At 55.5% G+C, this 22,384-nt stretch overlaps 1 protein-coding gene across 10 annotated transcripts in view; it reads right to left on the reverse strand.

Moving 5' to 3' along the window:
- Positions 1–2,244: 2,244 nt before the first annotated feature.
- ARHGEF10L (Rho guanine nucleotide exchange factor 10 like) overlaps positions 2,245–22,384 on the reverse strand; it is a 161,747-nt gene continuing 141,607 nt past the window's right edge. For all 10 annotated transcript variants that reach the window (XM_073795244.1, XM_033842426.2, XM_033842433.2 and 7 more), the window contains 3 exons: positions 12,121–12,295; positions 4,569–4,691; positions 2,245–3,302 (listed from right to left, as the gene is read on the reverse strand). In XM_073795244.1, coding sequence (XP_073651345.1) covers positions 2,764–3,302; positions 4,569–4,691; positions 12,121–12,295 — 837 coding nt within the window. In that variant the 3' untranslated portion in view covers positions 2,245–2,763. The remainder of the gene's footprint in view (positions 3,303–4,568; positions 4,692–12,120; positions 12,296–22,384) is intronic.

Here is a 22,384-nt window from a genome sequence, read left to right on the forward strand (position 1 = left end):
CGCTCAGTGACAGATTTCACGGGCCCCATCACATCTCCCGGGTCCTCTTCAGCTGAGCGATCTGCAGGGCTAGGATCTAACAGACCCGCAAAGCTCTCAGACACTAACTCCTGCACAAAAGGGGGAGACTTCCTAATATGAACAGCCTGCCTCAAATCGTTGGGAGCAAGGCAGGCTACGACGACACAAGCAATCATCACAGAGCCGCTGCTGGAGGACCATTCTGGTGCTTTCCATGGACCTGTTAACACTTGTCCTTGGTAATTCTTCAAGGCATCATCGTCCCCATGTTAGAGGCGAGGAAACCGAGGCCTGGAGGTGAAGGGATGCCCTGGAAGACACACGGCAGGGCTGTGGCAGAGCTGGACGTGAATGCAGGCCTGCCGGATCCTAGACTCCAGGCTTGTCTGTTGTCCCAAGCGGCCTCCACCTACCAGTCGCTGTCCCAGGAAAAGTCCCGTCCGGCTCCCCCGGGGAGCCCCACCCAGACAGTGCACTCAGTAATTAACTTGAGCAATGAAAAGGAAGACATGTTCTTTTTTTTTTTTTTTTTTTTTTTTGTGGTACGCGGGCCTCTCACTGTTGTGGTCTCTCCCGTTGCGGAGCACGGGCTCCGGATGCGCAGGCTCAGCGGCCATGGCTCACGGGCCCAGCCGCTCCACGGCATGTGGGATCTTCCCGGACCAGGGCACGAACCCGTGTCCCCTGCATCGGCAGGCAGGCTCTCAACCACGGCACCACCAGGGAAGCCCAAGACATGTTCTTTATCCCATTTGTACTTAGAAAGGACCCTCCTCCCCCATTGGAGGTAAAAAGCCTCCCTTTGATACAAAATGGGAAACTGAGGCCCAGAGAAGATGGGTTCATCTGGAGTGGATGTAGTTGGCCAGTGTGCAGGGCCAGGGTTCCTCCAGACACAGCTTCCCCCTCCTCCTCCTGGGCAGCCATGCTGGAACACTCATCCGCACCCCACCCCCCGCCAGGAATAAGCCAACCTGTGCACAGGCTTTTCCCTCCACAAGGCCCTTCCCCTTCCCTGCAGCACCCTTGACCTCCCCCAGCCCTCGCCTACTGGCTCACGCCTGCCCTACCCGCTAAGCATGTACTTCCTGAGGACAAGGGGCAGGGCTGGCTGTGGCCTTGCTCACCTCCGTGGCCCCAGCAACTAGCATGGTGCCTGCGTACAGCGGGGCTCAAGGGGCGTGTGAAAGGAGCGAACGAGGAAGTGACTCCTCCAGTGCACGAGGTCCCATCGGGTAGTCGGGACACGGCTGAAATGTCCCCTCCCTGGCGGCTCTTCGCCTGGGTTCGCGGAGCTTCCTATGGAATCGCATCGAGCCGTGAGGACGGGTCTCATTTCGAGGTTTGCCTCCCGCCTCGGCTTCCCTCCTCCCTGTATCCCAGTGTGGCCGCCGTTACGTGTGGAAGGGAGGACAGGTGGGTGGGTGGGTGGTGGGCAAACAGACACGCCGACAGATGACAGAGAGGTGGATGGTTGGGTGGGAAGATGGAGGGAACACTTCCCTTCTGGGTGGTGGGTTTGGGTTTTGGTGTTTTTTCTATAGGCAGCTCCAGAAACTTAAGGATGGAGATTGAGCCAGTTCCCCACCTGCCAATCCCACCTCACAGCCTAGGCTCTGCTCCCAGCCCCTGGAACCCACCCCATCCTCCCTCAGACCCAGGGACCTCAGCCCCCTCCCTCGTGGCTCTGTTGCCCTTACCAACAGCCCCAGACCCTCACCCTCCACACAGCGAAGCCCTTCAGTTTCTTTTCCTCCCAGGTTTGCCAGATGGATGCCAAGGCCTGTGCCTCCCCACCATTCCAGAGCTGGGGCCCAGCCTTCTCTTCCAAAAACTTTCAGAAAAGAAACTCCCAAGAGCCCCTCCCCAAGCAGAAGAGAACCTTCTGGGGTGATGGAAACAGTCGTACCTGTGCTGTTCAATGCGGTTGGCACTCACCACCTGGGCACCTTGAGCCACACTAGAAATGTGGCTAATGGGACTGAACAATTGAATCTGTGATTTTATTTCATTTTAATTAATTAAAAAATTAAACAGCTACATGTGACCAACGGCGACTGCACCGGACAGCACAGTTCTAGGGCCTGTTCTCGCGGTGCCTGGCCTGGATCCTTCCTGCTGGTTCCAGAACAACCCCTATCCAGTGACAGCTGCTCTGTCTCTTCGCCCATCACATCTCGAAACAACAAAACAAAACAAAAAAACAACCCTCAATCCAAGGACTGACGTTATTCTTGCCTTTTATTCCAGCATCTCCCAGAGCTCCAATATGTACAGACTTTATACACATATAATGTACACCATATATACGTATTTATATATATTCACACACCGGCTCACACACTCTCATACACTCACACACACGCGCCCTTCCAGGAAGGGTGCGTGGCCGCCCCTGAGCCCCGCTCGGGCCTGGACAAGAGGCACTGGGCTTGCCAGGCAATTGTGAGGTTTTGTGTTTTTTGCTTTTAAAAAGAACGCCATCTTCTCCAGAGGTGTCCTCCCTCTCCCCAAACCCAAACCACTCCCCTAAACACTCTGAATTTTTTTTTTTTTTTCTTAAAAAGGAAGAGGTTTTCCTCTGCCCTGCTCAGGTAGTTACCAGAGTTCCAGGCCCGTCCGCATGGCGCCGTGCAGGTCCCTGGAAGGCACTGCCACCCAGTGCTCCCTGGGGACCCTGGACCGCTGGGAGGGTCCACAGCAGGCCGAGAACCTGGCTTGGCTGTGCGGCCTGGGTGGGGGCTATAGCGTCAAGGGCACCTGCCAGATGAGGAGGGCGCTGTCCGTCTCCCCACACAGGGCTGGTTTCCCACTGCCGCCCGGGGCGCCGCCGAAGCTGCGGTAGCCCTGCCCTCCGGAGATGATGGCCACCGAGCAGATCTCCTTGCGGTGGGCGTCCCGGGCACAGGGCCGGCTGCGCACCCAGACGTCGGGGTCATCAGCCATCTCGTAGATGGAGCCGTCCTCCTCACTGTGCTCCAGGGCTGAGCCGTCCATGGGCTCCGGCTCCCGCACGGAGAGCAGCGGGCCCGGGAGGTGGGCAGTAGAACGCAGGCGGTACTGCAGAAGGATGCCCTTCTTGCGGGTCAGCTCGCGGCCCACGTGGCTCGCAGGCACGGGTGCTGGCTCGTGAGCCTGACCGTCTGGCTTGTCCTCCTCGGCTTGCGGCCCCTCGGCCTCCTCCTGGTCACTCCGCAGGATATCGGGGGCCAAGATGCTGGAGGCCACGGCCAAAAAGGCCACAGGCCCACAGTGACCGTTGAGCGAGACCATGCCTTTCCCTGCAGGAAGAGGGCAGAGAGAAGGGGCCCAAAGGCCCAGAGTTTTAAAGACCCAACAGGTCTCTTGGAGAATTTCTGGGGTTTGTTTCTGGTTTTTTTGTTTTTTTTTTTGGTTACTGCAATCTACGTTGTTATCTTCCCAGAAGGCCATGGGTCTGGGGGAGGGCTCTCAATGCTCCAGGGTTACTTTCTTTGGAGAACTGGAGCAGGGGAACACGAATGACTTTACAAACCACATGGGGAACCTCGGTGTGAAAGCACCTGCAGCTCCCTGCCTGAGCCATCCTCACATCTCTGTGCTGTTGCCCAAGCCATTGCCTCTGCCTAGAGAGCCTTTCCCATCCGCCTAACTCTAGCTCAGCCTTGAAGCCCAGCTCAGCTCCTCCACAGGGCACCCTTCTTGCCTTCAACCATGAAGAAATGATCACTCCTGTCTCTATGCCCTGCAGATTCCAGGACACCTGCCATCATAGCACCTGCTACCCTGACTACAAGCTGCCCCTACCAGACTCTCAGCATTTGGGGGCAGGGTCTCTGCCCAATGCATCCCTGCAACCCCAGGACCAAGCCTGGGATGAACAGATTGACCTATGTGATAAAATCATGAAAATGGGAAATCTTACAATTTAGGAAGAGAGTCTTCTTTGGCAGAGAGGTTGAGCTCCACCTGGGGCTGGTCCCTCAGGACTTCTCCCTCCCACTGCACTCAGCCCTGCCCTCCGGCAGCAGCTGAAAGAGGCCACTTCGTCATCACCCTCAGGACAGAGGCAGAGAGGGGCCCAGAGCTCTGGGGTCTTCCCTGATCCTGGACCCCAGTGCCACAGTCAGGGCAGCCCTCCCTCTAATCCATGCAAACACAGCTGCACATGGATCCCCAGACCCAGGAGCCCTCAGTTACTTCTACCACTGGAGCCTGGACTCTTTGAAGCTGCTGTGGGGAGGGGGCAGAAGGGGCCCAGCAGATCCTCTACCATGAGTCAGGTGTCTCAGCCAATCCCCAGACCATCTGGCCAATACGCCTACTGTGCCTATTGCTAGGTTAGGTAATGGAGACTCAGAAGGAAGACTCAGAAGGAGACTGCAAGGCCAAGGTGACTTAACTCCACTGAGCCACAGTGCCACCTGCGATGACAGAGGACGTTAGAGAATGGACCCCCACCCCCATATCAGAAGAGAGCGCAAACATCTGGGCACAAAAGCCACCCTTCCCTGGCCGTAGGTGGCTGACTCCCCGGGGCCCTGCAGCACTGGCTCCCAGAGCCTCACCTGTGATCTTAGGGATGCCTTCCAGCCGAGGCACAGGCAGCAGGACAATGACACCCTGGTCAGTGCCCACCCAGAGCAGACCCTGGCAGATGAGGAGGCTGGTGACACACAGGTGCTTCTGGCCTGCAGAGGGAGAAGCCAGCATGAGCGGTACATCCTCTTGGCGGGGGGGGGGGGGGGGGGGGGGGCAGTGGATGGGGGCCACGGCAGGTGAGAAAATGGCACAGTCTGGGCTCCTCTCCTGAGATAAGCAAGAAGCTAGACAGGGTTGTGATTATGATCTGGGGCTTGGGAGGCTAACCCGGCTGGGGTCTGGCCCCTGGGTCCCCCAGCTGAGGGCTCCCCCGACGCAGCCTCAGTTTCCTCCTCTGTAAAGTGGGGCTTCCTTGAGGATGCTATGAGGGAAGGCCACGGTACTGGCCCACGTGAGCATGGCTGGCTTATCTTGGCACAAGGTGTGCACTAAGGGCCGCCCATGCCAGGGACACAGCTGGCCAGCTGGGGAGTGAAGGGAGGCCTGGGAAAGTGGGGGTTTGAGGGTGAAGCAGATGGCGCAGACGGGATGCATGGGGAGGGGTCCAGGTGAGTTGGCAGTCTGTTGCAGCCCCTTGGTTTCCAGCCCGGGCTTAACATCTTGCCCACATGGGCCCTTCCTTTGGCGAGGGCAGTGTACCCTGCAGCCCCTGGTCCCAGCAGTGAAACGGGCACTCAGCGCCAGGCGCTAGCATGTTTCTGATGTCAGTCCAGATCAGTTCTTATCCGGCTATCCCCGGGGCTGTCTGTTCCTTTTAGTGAGAATAGCAATAGCAGGGAAGGCGGGTCCCCCTGCTCTTCACAGGGAGGAAGCACAGTACGGGCTGCACAGCGTGGTGACTGCGAGCACGGCTGCGGGGCCAGGCGCTGGGTTCAAACCCCAGCTCTGCTACTTCCTGGCTCCATGTCCCGGGGCCAGAAACAAAACCTGTCTGTGGCATGGTTCCCTCGCTTGCAAAAGGCGACAATGATGATATTTCAAAGCCTTGTCCTGAGGAGTAAATGAGCCAATGATTGTAAATTACATAATCCAGTGGCTGGTACATGGCACTCACAGGTAGGGGCCGTCTGCCATCCTCGCTGCTGTTCCGTTGCTAACAATTCCGGTCAACGGGAATGGGCATGACGGAGGGGCTGGGAGCCCACTCCTGCCCCTCCAAAGGGCCGTCTCACTTCTGGCCTGAATTCTTCTGCCCAAGGACAAGATTATTCTCTCCTCAAATTCAAAGTCATGCCATGACGTGAAGTGATGCTTAGAACAGGGGGTTCTCAAGCTGGGCATGCATCAGCACCACCAGGAGGGCTGATAACTGAGGGGCCAACCCCAGAGGTGAGCCCCAAAACTGCATTTCCAGCAAGTTCCCAGGATACCGATGCTGCTGGGCCTGGGACCACACTTTGAGAAATACTGCTTTGCAGTTTCCAAAGCACTTCGTATACCTGCCCTAGCCTGACATAAGCCTTGCGACAGCTGAGAGGTACGCAAGACCCAGATGCTGTGCCCATTTTCCAGACAAGGATATTAAGGTCCAAAGAGGTCACCCAGCTGATGAGTGCGGGGTGGGGAGTGGGGAGGAGCAGAGCTCAGGCCTGCCGCTTCTTACAGCCTGATGCTTTCACTGCCTCTCTACTCGAGCAAATTACTTGAGTTCCGTACCTGTAGGTGTATGGGCTTCCTCTGCAGAGCAGAATCTCAGAGCAGAATGGTGTGGCTCCATGGTCACCCCAGAAGGAAGGTTACTATCTTGGGGGTCACACAGCATTTCCTAACACACTGGTCTATACCATCACCCATCCATTCTCTCGGCACCCCAGCACATCCCCAGGACCTACTGTACGCAGGACGCTGCACTCGGTGCTGGAGGCACAGGGGGAACCACGCACACAAAGTTCTGCTCCTAAGGAGCAAACATTCTAGAACTTTCTACAATAATGGAAAGGCTCTCTACCACACTGTCCAATTCGGTAACCATTAGCCACATATGGCTACTGACACTTGAAATGTGGCGAGTGGGACTGAGGGGCTGAGTTTGTAATTTCTTTTAATTTTAATTTTAATGGTAGCTACTGTACTAATGCAGCCCTGGGAGGGGAAAGAGGAAAAGCAAACAGAAACAAGGAATATAGCTCCTAGGCAGAGGAGTGAACGGGGCAGTGAGGCAGAGAGCGGGTGGGAGGATGCCGGGGTTTTGTGCCTTCCTCTGCTTCCTGGGGGGATGGGGAGGCTGCATCCAATGACAAGGAGGCGGCAGCCACGCCAAGACCCAAGCAAAAGCCCTGGAGGCGGCACGTGCAAAGGCCCTGTGACGAGATGAGCTCGCGGTCTGTGGAGGACTGAGCCAGCGCAGCTTGGGGATGAGGGCTCTGCGAGACAACGGGGGGAGGGTCAGAAGAGTGGATGGGCCAGGGCTAGGGCTTTGACTGTTCATTCCGAGCGTGATGCGGTGCCACTGGCAGGTCTAAGCAGGGGAGTGATGCCCCCGGATTTTAGAGGAGCATGTTAGCTGCAATGAGATGGAGGACAGGGGTGATGGGGGGAGCAAGGAGACCAGCAAGGCAGGGATGGTGGCATCTGAGACACGGTGGTGGCAGGGAGATGGTGAGAAACCAACAGGTTAGAGACAGACCTGCTGACAGACTGACGGGGAGCGGGGAGGGGAGAGGAATCAAGGACAGCTCAGAGTTTTTTGTCTCAAGCAGCTGGGTGCATGGCAGTGCTGGGGACCGAGACAAAGGAGGAGCAGGCTTGGAGTAGAAGTCCAAGTTCAATACTGGATGTCGTTTGAGATGCACATTAGATACCCAAGTGGAGCTGTCAGCAGGCAGCGGGATATAGGAGTCTGGCGACGTCATGCAAACTCAGCGAGTCTTATTCCTAGTGTTGATTCAATGTGGAAATGGAAGCTACAGTGGGAAAAAAGCCAGTTTGTCAGGGGCTATTTCACAAGCAGTATCTGGGTTTGGGGGAGCTGGGACTCTTCCCCACATCCTCATCAATTCAGAGAGTGTAGGCTCCCAACCACTAGGACAGCCTCAGAGGACAGCCCAGCCGTGGGTGATTCCAGCCCTCACGAAATCAGAAAGTGCAGGAGGCTCGGTCTGCGAGCCTCTCACGTCACCACCTATCTTCTCTTCTTGGCTCTGCTCAAGGTCTGTAATTCCTCTATTTCTCCCTTTGCTCAGTTACTGTTTGCCTTCCCAAATGTAAGCTTCCTGAGGGCAGCAGCTTATCTGTGTCTCAAAGTTGATTCCCCAGCTCCTGGCCGAATACCCTGGTTCACGGTAGACACTCGAAAAGGACCTGTGAGTTCAGATCTAGAGAACAAACTAGTGGTTTCCAGTAGGGAGAGGGACCGGGGGTGGGGCAGGACAGAGGAAGGGGATTAGAAGGTACTAACTACCAGATATAAAATAAATATGCTACAGGGATATATCGTACAACACACGGAATACAGCCAATATGTCACAGCAACTATAAATGGGGTAAAACCTTTAAAAATTGTGAATCACTAGGTTGTACGCCGGAAACTTATATTGTAAATCAACTGTACCTCAATAAATATGTTTTAAAAGGACCTGTGAGTAAATGAGTGAATGAGAGAATGAATGAATGAAAGCAGAGAAGTGAGTAAGGACACAGGTGTTGCTGTCACTTACCAGCTGCGTGAATAAACAAGCCACTGTCTCTCATTGTTCAATGAGTATCACAAATGTCCCTTGCTCGATTTTATGATTATTAGCAATATTATATATGTATATATACACAGGGAGTATGTATATAAATATATATGTCTATACACGCAGTATAATATATACACACAGTTGAGCACAGCTCTTGGCCCATAATATATAATCAAAAAATGGAGGCTATTAGGACAATATTTGTGATTATTAAAAGGACCTAGTGTCTTGGGATCAGCTCCATCAGAGCCAGAAACACACAAAAATAATAAAAGCCAAGAGAGGGAGCAGTGGCAAATGTTCCATCTCACATGCCTCCCCTCCTTTTCCAGGGCCCCTGGGGCCTCAGGACCAGCAGGAGATCATTTCCTGATGCCCCTGCCTCCCCTCGGCCCCCACTGGACTGCAGAAACCTGGCAAACGAAAGGAAGGCAGCGAGAAACCAAAAGAGATGGCGGAATGGAGAAATGACTTCATCTGCAGACCTCATTCCGAGGCCCTTCCTCCTCCCACTCTGCCTCGAGGAAAAGAACAAGGCCCTTCACAAACAGAACGAAAGGAAAAAAGGAAGTCTAATGGTGGATAAATATTTTATCACAGAGACTTAATGCAGCAGTGTTCAACTCACCCAAGCCATCTATCTGGAGATATAACTTTAAAAAGCTCAGGCTCTCAGAGAACATTTTATTAATGACCTGTCTAGTTAAGAGGAGGAGGGAGTTTAGGTTCAAAAATGCATTAATTCCAGTTGGGGACGCGAGTGGAGGAAAGGGGTCGGGGAAAGGAAGCGTGATGAATTTTTAACATGCCCTTAAAACATATCCGCACTTAGAGGAGGAACAAATTTATTAGTAATTACACAATTATTTCATTTGGTGGGATGGGGGAAGAAAAAATACCTAAAAGCCTTTTAAAAATATCTCTAATGAAGAATTTAAGAATCCTGCTCTGTCCTTCTGCCAGGGCACAGTGTAGGGTGGATTTGATGCCCCCCTCCACCCAGAGCTGGCTCCTCGGGCTCACGGTGTCCCGGCCAGCAGGGGCCCGGGCTCCCCAGTGTTAGGAAAGGTCAGGCCTGGGGGAAGGCGGCCCAGGACAGTAACTCCTCGGGACCTTCGGGAAGCCCTGAACACAGGAAGCTCAGCCTCCACTCTGACGTGTCCAGGGCCCAGCTCCGGGAGGTCAGGCAAGTGGACAGGTGGCTTCTGTCTGTGCCGATGTGGTGGGAGGGGCCCTGACTGGAGGGTTGGGGGGTGATGCACGGCCGAAGGGGACCAGTGCAATGAGGGGCAGGGACTGCCATGAAGATAACGATGGTGGATGACACCATCACGCACTGGAGCCGGGGACCGTGGGCCGCTGTCCTCACCACCTCAGGTAAGGCCCACACCTGCCCTGAGAGGCGGGGACGAAAGGTGGGAGAGGCTCCCCATTTGCTCCTGGTCACAGAGCTGGAAGGCGGCAGAGCCAGGATCCCAGCAGGGCCTGTCTAACTCCGGGCTCTGGTCTGCCCTACGAGCTCCGACTCAGATCTCCGGCCCTCGCTGTACAGATGGGGAAACGGAGGCCCGGGAAGGGGGAGGCCGCCCAGTGAGAGAGCTGTGATTCGGGTCCTGGCTCTGGCCCCTCGGCGGAGTGACCTGAGGCCAGGTATTTAACCTCCTGGGCCTCCGTTTACCTGCTCACGAAAGCCAATGTCCTTTCTTCTTTAAGGGTAACTGCAAAGAACAAGTCAAGACAGTGGCCGTGAAAATGCATTTTAAACCCACAGGGGGTCGGAGCTGTGCAGCGGGAGCCTGCTGGGTTTCCACCTGCAGCGGCTCTGTCCACAAAGCCTGCCTCTGACTGCGTGATCAACTTCTTTCTCTACTCTCCACCATCCCCACAGATAGACTGAGAAGATGCAAAAGGCCCATAAGATTATCTATTTCTGCCACTGTTCCACTAGCTTGAAATAACTTAGCTATCGGCATAAATGCGGAAATATTTCTGTGATACTGAGAAACTTTTACTGTAGTTAAAATAGATTTACCTCATATATAAATACTATGAAAGACAATGAAACTAAAGCTAAAAAAAAGGAAGGAAAGGAGGGAGGGAGGGAGGGAGCGAGGAAGGACCCATAACATAGGTCCCCCAAGCCCCTACCCCAGACCCCAGGAGCAGGTTAGGAAGCCGTTCATTCTCCTCATGGATGCCCCAGACCTAGGCAAGGCGTTTTCTCACGGCTGACGCCATTTATCCTGAGCCAGGAGCCACTTTCCATCCCACAGAGGGACCAGAGGCTCCAGGAAGCAAAGAGACCTGCCAAGACCCGACAGTGGCCAAGCCAGGACTCCGGCCACCTCTGAAAACACCTCTTCCCCTGTTACACCCAGTGGGACTCTGAACTGAGTCTGACCTCATGTGACTCCCTGTCCTGCCTCTGGCCACTTTACCCTGATGAACAAACCTCAGTTTCTGCATCTGTAAAATGGGGACAGTGAGATCCTGTACGTAAAGCCCTTGGGACCTAGCTCACCGTAGGGCTCCTGGCAGGCTGGCAGCTACTGGTACTATTGCTGTTGTTGTTGACCTTGTTGTTAGTAACCATCCCCCACCCCACCCCTCTTGGTCGCTTCCAGCCTCTGCCATGGTCCATCTGCCGAGCCCCTCTCACTATCAGCTCCAGGTTCAGCCTGCCACGCCTCTCTGTTTCCCCGGCCCTGGGGCCCTTCGGTGCCCCCAGCTGCTGCACCCAGCCCAGTCGGCTGGGCTTGAACAGGACATTCCCCACACCCTCCCAGACCAGCCCCGGGTCAGGGCAAGACAGGCAAAGGCCTGCTAGCCCTGAGGGCTGCTCTAAAGCCCACTGGGGGTAGGGATGGACCCTGAGCACACGTCTGCCCTGGCTCCCAGCACAGCCCACAGGGATCTGGGCAGCAACTGGGGCAGCAGACAGTAGGGGAGATGCCTGGAGCCGATTCTACGGAGGCCTCAGCAGATGCTGGGTGGCAGCGGGGGTGCTAGGTGAGCTCAGATCTTAATCCTCTCCGTGGGTCTCACAAACAGCTCTGCAGGAGGAAGCACGGGCCCCAAGGGGACGATGTCCAAGGTCTTCACCCTCCCCTTGCCCCAAACCTGAAGGCAAACTAAGGGGGACAATTGCCTTTCTTTAAAAACCTCTAAGGAGGGCTTCCCTGGTGGCACAGTGGTTGAGAGTCCGCCTGCCAATGCAGGGGACACGGGTTTGTGCCCCGGTCCGGGAAGATCCCACATGCCGTGGAGCGGCTGGGCCCGTGAGCCATGGCCGCTGAGCCTGCGCGTCCGGAGCCTGTGCTCCGCAGCGGGAGAGGCCACAGCGGTGACAGGCCCGTGTACCGCAAAAAATAATAATAATAAAAAAAATAAAAATAGAAACCTCTAAGGAAAGAGACCCTTAGTTGACCTTCTCTCTTTCCCTTTGCCTTATTCTGAAGGTGATTTGAGGCAGAATTGGGGTTTTGGTCAACCTGAGGAGCGGGAGGTATAGATGAGCCTGGCTTCCTGCCCAGCGTGGCTTTTTAGCGGCCGCCTGACTTGGGGGAGTCCCTTGAGCTCAGAGCCTGACTTCCCACGAGCCCCCGTCTGCTGTGCTGTGATGCCAGCCAGAAGGGCTTTGGAAGGACAGGCCTGGGTTCAAATCCTGAGCCCACTGCTTCCCCTCTGGGAGGCCCAGTTTTCAAGGCTGACGAAAGGCTGCCTCAAGGGTTAATGAGATGGGCTGGGCTGGCCGTGGAAACTGCTTCCCGGATCTCTGCTCGCTCCCTCCCTTCACAGCCCAGGACAACAGGGCATGACGGCCCAGCAGCAGCCTCACCTGGCAGCAGGAAGGTGGTCCTGGTGGCGATGTTGATCTCCTGCAGATGCTCCAGCGTCTCCGTGTGAAAGAGGCGGATGGAGGAGCCGGAGGAGAAGGCCATCCAGACGCCGCTGCCCGCCTTGACCATGTGTGTCACACTCACGGCCGCGTCCTGGTGTGCCTCGAAGCTTTGCTGTGGCACAGAGGGAGGGCTGTCAGTGCTGGGCGGGGCCGGCCAGCCAAGCCTCTGGGAGCCAAGCTAACCCGGCCTCTGCCTGAACCCAAGTCAGAGGGAAGAAACCTCAGAAGCCCGGCAGTGCTGTGTCAGTAAACATTTTAACAACGGGCGGGGGGAATCCTGGTGTGTTGTGTCTGCTGATTCCCGTGGTGTAAATACTTCTAACATGGCCCATCTCAAGCTACCCACGTGACAGCACCGAACGTGGAGCAAGGCAAGACAAGCGCACACCAGGCTCTACCATGACGGGGATGCAAGGGAAAGACAGAGCTGCAAGTCTACGGAAGAGGAAGTGACAGCTTACGTATATTATCTAAAGGTCTGAAGGCACCAACAGAACAGAACTCTCGGGGAAGGCAGGTGGTGGTGTGAGCCAAACCCACGTCTTCACTGCAGGGAGGCAAGACATTATGTCCAAAAACTGATAAACCCAGAAACAGTGGAGCACACAACTGAGTCACAGGAAAAGTGCCGGTGGATTAAAAACAGAACAGGTGAAAGTATTTTCTTCCAGGAAGCAGGACTGGAGACGGGGAGTAGGAAGGGCCTTTCCAGATAAACCATTACATGCTATTTGATTTTTTTTTTTTACAGTTTTAAATAAAATTTTGATCTTTAATAAAAAGGGCTTCCCTGGTGACACAGTGGTTAAGAATCCGCCTGCCAATGCAGGGAGACACGGGTTTGAGCCCTGGTCCGGGAAGATCCCACGTGGTGCATAGCAACTAAGCCCGTGTGCCACAACTACTGAGTCTGCGCTCTAGAGCCCACGAGCCACAACTACTAACGCCCGCGCGCCTAGAGCCCGTGCTCCACAACAAGAGAAGCCACCACGATGAGAAGCCCGCACACAGCAACGAAGAGTGGCCCCCGCTCACCGCAACTAGAGAAAGCCCGTGTGCAGCAACAGAGACCCAACACAGCCAAAAATAAATTAATTAATTAATTTAAGAAAAAAAAAAAAAACTCTTACAAAGAGAGGAGATAGACATCAGCCTTCCCATCTACTGCCGGAGAAAGTCTAAGCTCCTTAGTGGGCTTTCCAGGCCCCAGCTCTGCCCCAACTCCCACCTCTCCTGGGAGGCTCCCTGTGCTCCAGGCCGAGCAGAGCCTGGGCCTGGAGGGCGCTCAGGATGCGCTATGCGGTCACGCCTCTGCCCTCGAGATGGCCTGTCTGCGGTGTGCACCACCCACTGCCCTCCAGGGAAAAGCTTTTCACCATCCTCAACCGTGAAGCCCACTCCAGCCACCCTTGCACCGGCCACTTCCTCTGCCTGCCACATTCCAGCCCGACAACATCTACTCCACTCTGGCCCTGCTCGGCTGCCTCCCACACCAGTCCATGAACTCCAAGGACAGACCCTGAGCCTCAGGCCCGTCAACACCCTCCCTGTTCAGCATAGGGCCCAGAGCACAGTGAAATCTGGTCAAAGAGCGAATGGATGGATGCTTGAATTCCAGCCACGACATGGAGGTGTTACTTAAACATCGACAACCCCAGCGCACCAGGCTAGATAGAGGCCCAAGCACTGGGGACAGTCAGGTAACTCTGGTGCATCCACCCGGTGGACTGTCCTACATCTATTCAACGTCATGTTTACAGAGACTGTGTGGTGAACGCAGAAGAATGTGAATGTTACAGCAGTAATTGCAAAAAGAAACAAAAGCAAAAGGCCACATTCAACACTGGGGGAGGGGAAGGGGCAGGAGAGGTGAAACCTGCGCGCTGAGGATTATTCCAGGGCCGTACCTGCTGATTTTCCTCCTTTCCAATTGTCTGATATTCCTTTTTTTTTTTTTTTTCCTATAAAGAGCAGATCTTGGGTGGAAGCCCAGGACAGCAGGAGGTGTTGGCCAGAACATCAATGTGGAATCAGGCCTGCGGTGAAACCTCATTTCCTCAATAACTTCCCAGGTCTGGGCCTCAGTCTCCCCATTTGTAGATGGAGGTTGTCATGAGAGTTATAGGGACTCCTGGGTGAGGGAGAGCTTAGCACAAACCCAGTTCCTAATACGGCCTCATTCATCCAACAGATGTTCTTGAGCCCCTACGATATTCCTGGCGTGGGTCTAGGTGCTGGGAATATAGTGATGAACAAGATAAACAAGGGGCCCACACAGTTAAAACAAATAAAGATTACTCCCAACGGGAAAAATACTGGGAAAAATACTGGGTGCCAATAAGATTGGGTGACCAGAGAAAGTCTCTCTAGGAGGTAGTATTTGTCAGAGACAATAAAAATGTGAAGGAATCAGATCTGGGATGTGGGATGGGGGAGGGGAGAGCATGTCAGGCAAAGGGTACAGCAAGTGCAAGAGCCCTGGGGCAGGAATGACCTTGCCGTGTTTGAGAAACAGAAAGGTGGTCAGTGTTGGGGAGCACGGTGGCAAGACAGAGGTGGGAGAGGGGGTCAGGGGCCAGATCACACCCGGCAGCCCTGAAGTGCACAGCGAAGAGTTTAGATTGTATTCAAGTGCGGGAGGGGGCTGAGCCTGGTTAAGTGACAAGTTCAGGTTCACCTTTGAAAGAAGTTCAGTTCGAGGGCTGTGTGGCAGCGGGCTGGAATTCTGGGCCTCGCGTGGGCTTAGCCAGTGACAAGTGGCAATAAAAGGACTCGGTTTCTTTTGCCGCTGTCACGCCAGCCCTGGCTCAACCCCAACTCCATCCCGGTTCAAATCACGGGAGGTTTCCCACCGAGATAAAGAAGCTGGGGCAGGGGGCTCTCCATGGGGAGCCAAGCCAATGAACTCAGTGCTCACTCCCGATCAGAACACGGGGCCCAGGCTTCCCTGGTGGTGCAGTGGTTAAGAACCCGCCTGCCAATGCAGGGGACAAGGGTTCGAGCCTTGGTCTAGGAAGATCCCACATGCCACGGAGCCACTAAGCCCATGCATCACAACTACTGAGCCTGCGCTCTAGAGTCCGCGCGCCACAACTACTGAGCCCACATGCTGCAACTACTGAAGCCTGTGCGCCTAGAGCCCGTGCTTTGCAACAAGAGAAGCCACCGCAGTGAGAAGCCTGCACACCGCAAGGAAGAGTAGCCCCCGCCCACCGCAACTGGAGAAAGCCCGCACACAGCAACGAAGACCCAACGCAGCCAAAAATAAATAAATTAAAAAACAAAAAAAGAGAACACGGGGCCCCGTGGAGGGCAAGGCTGTGAGACGGCTGATGAAATGGCTTTTTCTGAGCCAGTCCCTGCAGGCTGAGCTCTGCGGTCCAGGTGGGGTGGCCTGACGGATGGGCTGGGTGGGCAGGAAAATGCAGGGTCCCAGAGGAAGGGCCCCGGGCTGCTCTTGGGAGGCAGGGTCCCAGCGCGCAGCTCACCCCTGATGGGGGGCCGCTCGAGCAGAAGCTGCAGCTCCCTCTGGGGCAGGAGTGCCTCATCTCCTTCAAACTGGGCGCTCCAGTGGTGAGGAGGGGGTCGCCTATCAGGCCGGGCACTCTCAGAGGTCAGGGAGCGATTTCCTCCCTCAGACTGGGGGCTCAGACTAGGGCCTCCTGGGGGAGTGTCTCTGTTGCTCCTTCCTTGGCTCCCCTCCCGTGCCCCGGTGAAGGCCCGGGCGCTGGAGGCTCAGCCAGGCAGCCCTGGGATGTGGGGAGAGGCCTGGACCCCTCACAGCCTCCACAAAGCCGGGCTCAGTCCGTGCAGCGCAGGGCAAGGGGGAGAACGTCCAAGTCTCTGGACTTTTGCTCCGCAGTCTACTGCCCACTGCCCTGGCAGTGCTGGCCGGCAGCTCGTTTCCAGAGAGAAGCTCTCCTTCAAGGAAAGAAACCGCTGTCGGGGGTGAGGGGTGGTTATCTTCCTGCACCAGCCTGCATTCAGCTTTCCTAAAGGCTCAGACCCATGCCGAGCCCATGGTTACAACAGGACACCCCCCGGGGGGGGCCTTGCTGGGAGAGTCCAGCCGAGGAACCACCAACCCCCATCACAGATGAGACCCTGAGGCCGGATCCGCAGTCCCGCAACGCCCGCCGTCAACGAGCAGATGGCCGAACGGATGGGGCAGCGGGATGGAAGGGGCACCCAACGTGCTTCATCTGCGGACTTTTCCAAAAACCGGCACGCACGTATTTGCACATGAAAGCACAAACACATAGATACCAACAGGAAGACGTGTGCAGGCTCATGCACGTGCAGCAGACTCCTGCCCGGCTCCCGAAGGAAGGTCAGAAGCATTTCCTGCCTCCGAAAAAGCCAAACCGCACTACAACCGAGAGACCTGGGCCCACGGAGAGCTGCACCTGAACCTGCAGCCAGTCAGCCCGGCGTGCTGCCATCAGAATCTAATTAAGAGAGAACTCAGGGCTTCCCTGGCAGCGCGGTGGTCGAGAGTCCGCCTGCCGATGCAGGGGACACGGGTTCGTGCCCCGGTCCGGGAAGATCCCACATGCTGTGGAGCGGCTGGGCCCGTGAGCCATGGCCGCTGAGGTTGTGTGTCCGGAGCCTGTGCTCCGCAACGGGAGAGGCCCACGTACCGCAAAAAATAAAAGTCAGCAGTGGACATCCAGGCTCATTTCTCCAGAGGCATAACACGTCTGTCTCCAGGCCTGAAGGGCTTTGCCCAAGGCCTGTGCCAAGCTACCAAGTCCAATGGTAAGGCGAGTGAGGGTGAGGGCAGCGATAGGTGTGAACAGGGGCAGCTCCAGCCTCCGCCCCTCACTCCTCAGTTATTCCTGGGCTGCCAGGACCCCTCCCCACACCAGGAGCCTGCTGGAGGAAGCCGGGTCTGGGCCACTGGGGCTGGGCCTCCTGGGCACGCAGGGCAGGGGTAGGTGGCACCCTGGCATTGTGGGTCCTCCAGGAGGGCGGAGGGAGCTGAGCACAGCACCCCTGGGTGGGAGCAGGCGGCAGTGAGGCCCAGCCCTGGCTGACACTGGGTTCAGAGCTGACAAGCACGCATCTCATTTTGTTTTCCACACATGGGGTGTTTGCTTGCCCAGAGCCGGGGAGGCTATCAGTTCAAGCTCTCCTCTCCTCCCAACCAGGATCAGGTGAAACACTGCCCACCTGGCACCCCAATTCCAGGCCATGGCTCCCCATTCTCACCTCTGGACCCCTCCTCTAAAACCTGGCCAGCCTGGGGGGCCCAGGAGTGGGGGGACCACCTTACCATCTAAGAGGCCTCTACCCCCTGTCCCTGAAGAAGGCCCCCTGCCCCCCTGCACAACTGGCCCAGTCATGCCCCTCCTCTGGGCCCCAGAAGGCCTGATATTCCTGCCCACTCGGCCCCTATGGTCCAGGCACAGCTATTTACCGGCTGCTTACCCTGCACCAGGAGCTGCTCTGTTAGGATGACAGTCTGGACAAGAGGTGTGCACACAATGGCCCCCAGGCTACACCAGCCTGCCGCTGGTTTTGGTGAATCTAGTTTTATTGGAACATGGTCACACCCACATAGAAAAGAATCCATTCAAGTAGGTTGGGAACTCAGCACTCTGATTACACAACCTTGGTCCTTGTTTAAGGACAAAAAGATCCACAGAAAAAATCCTGAACTTTATTTAGTAAGCTTGGTGGTGGTAATGGAACAGGCGCAGTGATTCTGACACTACACAGCGCGAGTGAAGTACACTGATGTTATTATTGGGAACCAGGGTAAACAGCAAGAGTCAAGTGTAGAGTGAGAAGTGAGGGTAGAGCTCTAGGACCTTGGACTTGAATTAGAGGTAGCAGTATGAACTTGAGATTTCTCTCCTGGCTCTGTCCACTGAAAGCGTCTGGAAGCAATGACACCCCGGCAGCAGGGAGCACACCACTTCCTGATTTCTAAACACCATTCCCCACGAAAGGGAACCCTGGAGAAATGGCTGATTAGAGCAGGGAAGTACCAGATGAGCCTAGAGCTTCTCTAGAGGCAGACAAGCAAGGAAGTGCTCAAGAATGATGAGGAAGTGTCCACAGGACCCAGGACCCAGCACAAAGGGGCCCCTGGTGTGCAAATCGGAGACAATGTGAGCATCAAAAGTAATAACAATGGTCCTGGATGATAGCACACTGGATTTTAAAAATACTCTTTGAATTTGAAGTAGTAATAAAGGAGGAGGGTTAAGTGGGAGGGGAGGAAACTCCTCTTTAAATAAAGTTTGTAGTGAAAATTCACTGAGGAACAGGATATGCTCCCATTTTCCAAGAATCCCTCACAGTAATTACAAAGGGAAACTGGTACCTTTACGATGGGGAGACCTGGCAGACCCCCACCTTAACCAAGTGATGAAGGATGGGACCAGCCTGCATTTCCCGCCTCCCCAGGGATTCGATAGGAAGGCATGGCTTCCTACACCGAATCTGGCCAAACACTCCAATCTCATCAGGAGGAAACAATGGGACAATTCCAGCTGGTGGGACCTATGAAAAGACACTGGCTTGGATCTCTCAAAAAAGTCACTATCATGGAGACCAAAAAAAAAAAAGGAGAGGAATTATTCTAGATTAAAAGGAGACAAAAGAAACATGACAACCAAATGCAACATGTGTTCCCAGCTGGATGCCAGAGGTGGCAATGGGCAGTAGCTATATTTTGAAGACAACTGGGAAAACGGGCCTATGGTCGGTAGATTGATGGGCACGATAATGCTACTGAGGTTATATAAGGGAGCCCAGCTGAAGTATTTATGTATGAAGGGCAATGATGTCTGCAACTAGCTTTTAAGTGAGTTAGCCCCAAAAGGTGTGTGTGTATATGTATAAGATGGGAAGAAAATTATGGTAAAATGTTAACAGTTGGTTTACTAGGTGAAGACAATTTGTGCATTCATTGTACTATTCTTTCAACCTCCTGTAGTTTGAAATATTTTAAATTAAAAAGTTGGGAGTCAGGGGAGTAAAGTTATTTTTCAAAAAAAAAGGTTGGGGCTTCCCTGGTGGCACAGTGGTTGAGAGTCCGCCTGCCGATGCAGGGGACACGGGTTCATGCCCCGGTCCGGGAAGATCCCACATGCCGCGAAGCGGCTGGGCCCGTGAGCCATGGCCGCTGAGCCTGCGTGTCCGGAGCCTGTGCTCCGCAACGGGAGAGGCCACAACAGTGAGAGGCCCGCGTACCGCAAAAAAAAAAAAAAAAAAAAAAAAAAAAAAGGTTGGTCGCTGGAGGGGAGGGCCCGGGCCTGACTCCTGGCTCCCAGCTCATCTCTGGCAGGGTCACTGGGTCTCCTCTCTCATCTGCCAACAGAGATACAAGGAGAACCTGCCTTACGGGGAGCTGGGCGGTTCATGGGACGGGGCCAGCACACCGTGAGCGCCCCACGCACGCGGCTGTGGGCAGGAGCGGGTCAGGGGAGCAGGGACAAGCTAGCGTCCTGCAGCCGCCCACGGAGCCCCGGCCCCTTCGCCCTCTCCCAGCAGCCTCACGGCAGCCCTGCGGCAGACATTTGCTCAGAGGGTCTCAGGTGAGTAATCCCACCCCACGTAGTGCTGACACAGCCCAGCCTCAGTCCTACAATATTTATGTGCCTCCAGGTGATGCTTCTGGGCCTGGTTTCCATAAATTCCTGGCGTGAGCAGCTCAGCACGCAGTCATTAGAGCTGCGAGAACGCCACGGAGCCGGGCAGGGAGGCTGGGGCCTTCGGGGGCCAGGGGCTGCCAAGGACACGGCAGGAGGCTACTGCTCGCTGGGCACCTACTGTGTGCCAGGCCACGCCACGGCTGGTGTTTCATCTTCCCAGAGGCCTTCACGAAAGAAGAGGGAAAGAGCTCAGAAGGGGACACGATGAGCCCAGGTGACCCGCCAGACAGGGGCAGAGTTGGGGTGTGGGCCCGACCTGTGGACTCCAAGCTCCAGGCTTGCCCCCGACACCTTCATGCCAGCAGGGTGTGGGCGTGAGGGGCTCTTGCCTCCTACTCGCTGCTCGGTCACCACAACGAGCTGGCCTGGGAGGCCCGGTCATGGGCCCAGAGACCATCCACGGAGCGCTCGCCAGCACCTCGCCAGCTCTGGCTCTGCTTAGTATCCCTGCAACCTGGGATGAGGACACCACCCTTCCATCCTCACCTAACAGGCAGGATGCCGACGCTTGGAGAAAGCGGCGTGGGGTCACTGCCAGCCAGGGGACAGGCTGAGGATTGAGACCCGGAGGTCCTGCTCCCAGCCGCCGCACTGGGCAGGCAGAGGCAGTCTTTTAAAGACAATTAGGACACAATCCCTTCCCTTATCTACCTTATTCTTACCAACATTTTACAGCTGAGAAAACAAATTGAGAGGCTGAGTGCCGTTCACAAAGTCACTGTGCTTGGAAAATGGGGGGAAAGCCAGGATTCCAGCTTAGAGTGACCCACGCATCCCAGTTTGCCCAGAGAGACCCCAGTTGTCGCACTGGAAGTCCAACTCCCTGTCTGGATGAAACGGGACAGTTGGTCACCCTAAGGGGACTCCAAAGCCTACATGTGACCTCTCAGACATGGACAGACACCTTTGTGGGGCCCCGTCCAGAGCTTAACACTCTGCCTTCAGAATCGGACCTGGTCATGGCCAAGGGGATGGTGTGCCAGTGGGGAGGCTTAAGATGTGGCATCCGCCTCTACCTCTTACCAGCAAGTCAGTTAACACCTCTGGGTCTCAGTTGACTCATCTGTAAAGTGGGGGCGAGGCCATTCTTGTCTAGCAAGAGACTTCATTGGGTGCTGGGCTCTCCTGGCTCAGGGCCACCCCGGGAACCTAGAAGGGACAGAGGGAAGGACGACGTCTCTGCCCTAAGAGTGATAGCCGGTCCCAAACTTGTCTTCAACAACCCATTTTGGAATTGATTGTGCACAATTTGGTGTTTGGTGCATTTTTCTAGAAAGATGATCAATAGTTTTCGCCAACATCTCAAAGGAGTCTGTAAACCACTCTTGCCCCCCGCCGCCAAGTTAGTAATTCCTGCACTGAAGCTTCTTTATCACTAGGCACATAAGGAGGTGGGCACAGACCCTCCTTGCCGCCCACCACACCCAGAGCAAGGCCCACAGAAAGCGCCACTGCAGGGATGGCTGCCCTGCTGTGGCCACACCAACGTTTTGTCTTTAAAAACAAAACTTCAATATCCCGTAATAAACTACAGTGGAAAAGAAAACCAAGCAACCAAGCAAAAAAAACTACACCAAACTGACATCCACCTGTGCATCTGGCTAAAAACATCTCAAAGTGTGGGCTACAGATATTCTCCTCATTAGTCCGACTTAATTTCCTTCTGTTTTCTTCAATTATACAAGCCAGCACATGCAGTGCAGACACCTGAGGAGGGAGCCGGACTGCCGGCCACCTGGGGCCACCGAGCACCCTGGCTGTGGGTCTGCTCCAGCCTTGCTCTGGATTAGCAGGTGCCGGGCTGCACCGGGGTCTGCCTGGTGCCTGTCCCTTTCCAGCGCCACAGGGACCCCGGTGAAGACCAAGCAGGACAGCCGGGGACGTGTAGCTCGGCACCTGTGTGCATCTGGGCTGCGCTCACCACAGCTCAGCTCAACTCTGGGAGCCCCCGCCGGCCCCGAGATTTGGTGGGACTGCGGAGCCTCTGGTCAGATGAGGAAACCGAGACTCAGAAGGGGAGTGGCCTGTCCTGGAAGTAGTGGGGCCGAGCTCGGCTGCCTGGTTCACCTTCAGTGTGACATCACTGTGACCTGAGGTCATCTTGTCACCTGCCTCCTGCTTTCGAGAGGTATTGAGGCCATGGGCTCAGGACCAGACCATCAGGGTCTGGGTCCCAGTTCCACCACTTCCTGCCTCGGTTTCCTCAACTTTAAAAGGGGGGGTAATGAGGTGACCACTGGCATAAAACTGTTGTGAAGGTTATACGGGTCGCTACTCACAAAGAGCTTGGACCAGCCTCTGGGTGAGTCTCGATAAGCATTAACTCATGAGGGGGGGTCTCTGTCAGCCCCGTGACCCCCTCACCACACCCACACCAGAGCGGCAGGTCCATGGGGGTGGGGGCCGCTGCTGGAGCCCAGGGCCCTGCACAGGGACTGGAGCCCCAGCCAGTGTAACCCCTGAGCTGGGGGCTGGAAGAGCCAGGGAAGAGGCGGCCTGGGTGGTCAGGCTGAAGCAGGGTCAGGTGTGAGGAAGCT

Source organism: Tursiops truncatus, chromosome 1 (genome assembly GCF_011762595.2).
Source record: "Tursiops truncatus isolate mTurTru1 chromosome 1, mTurTru1.mat.Y, whole genome shotgun sequence".
NCBI lineage: Eukaryota > Metazoa > Chordata > Mammalia > Artiodactyla > Delphinidae > Tursiops > Tursiops truncatus.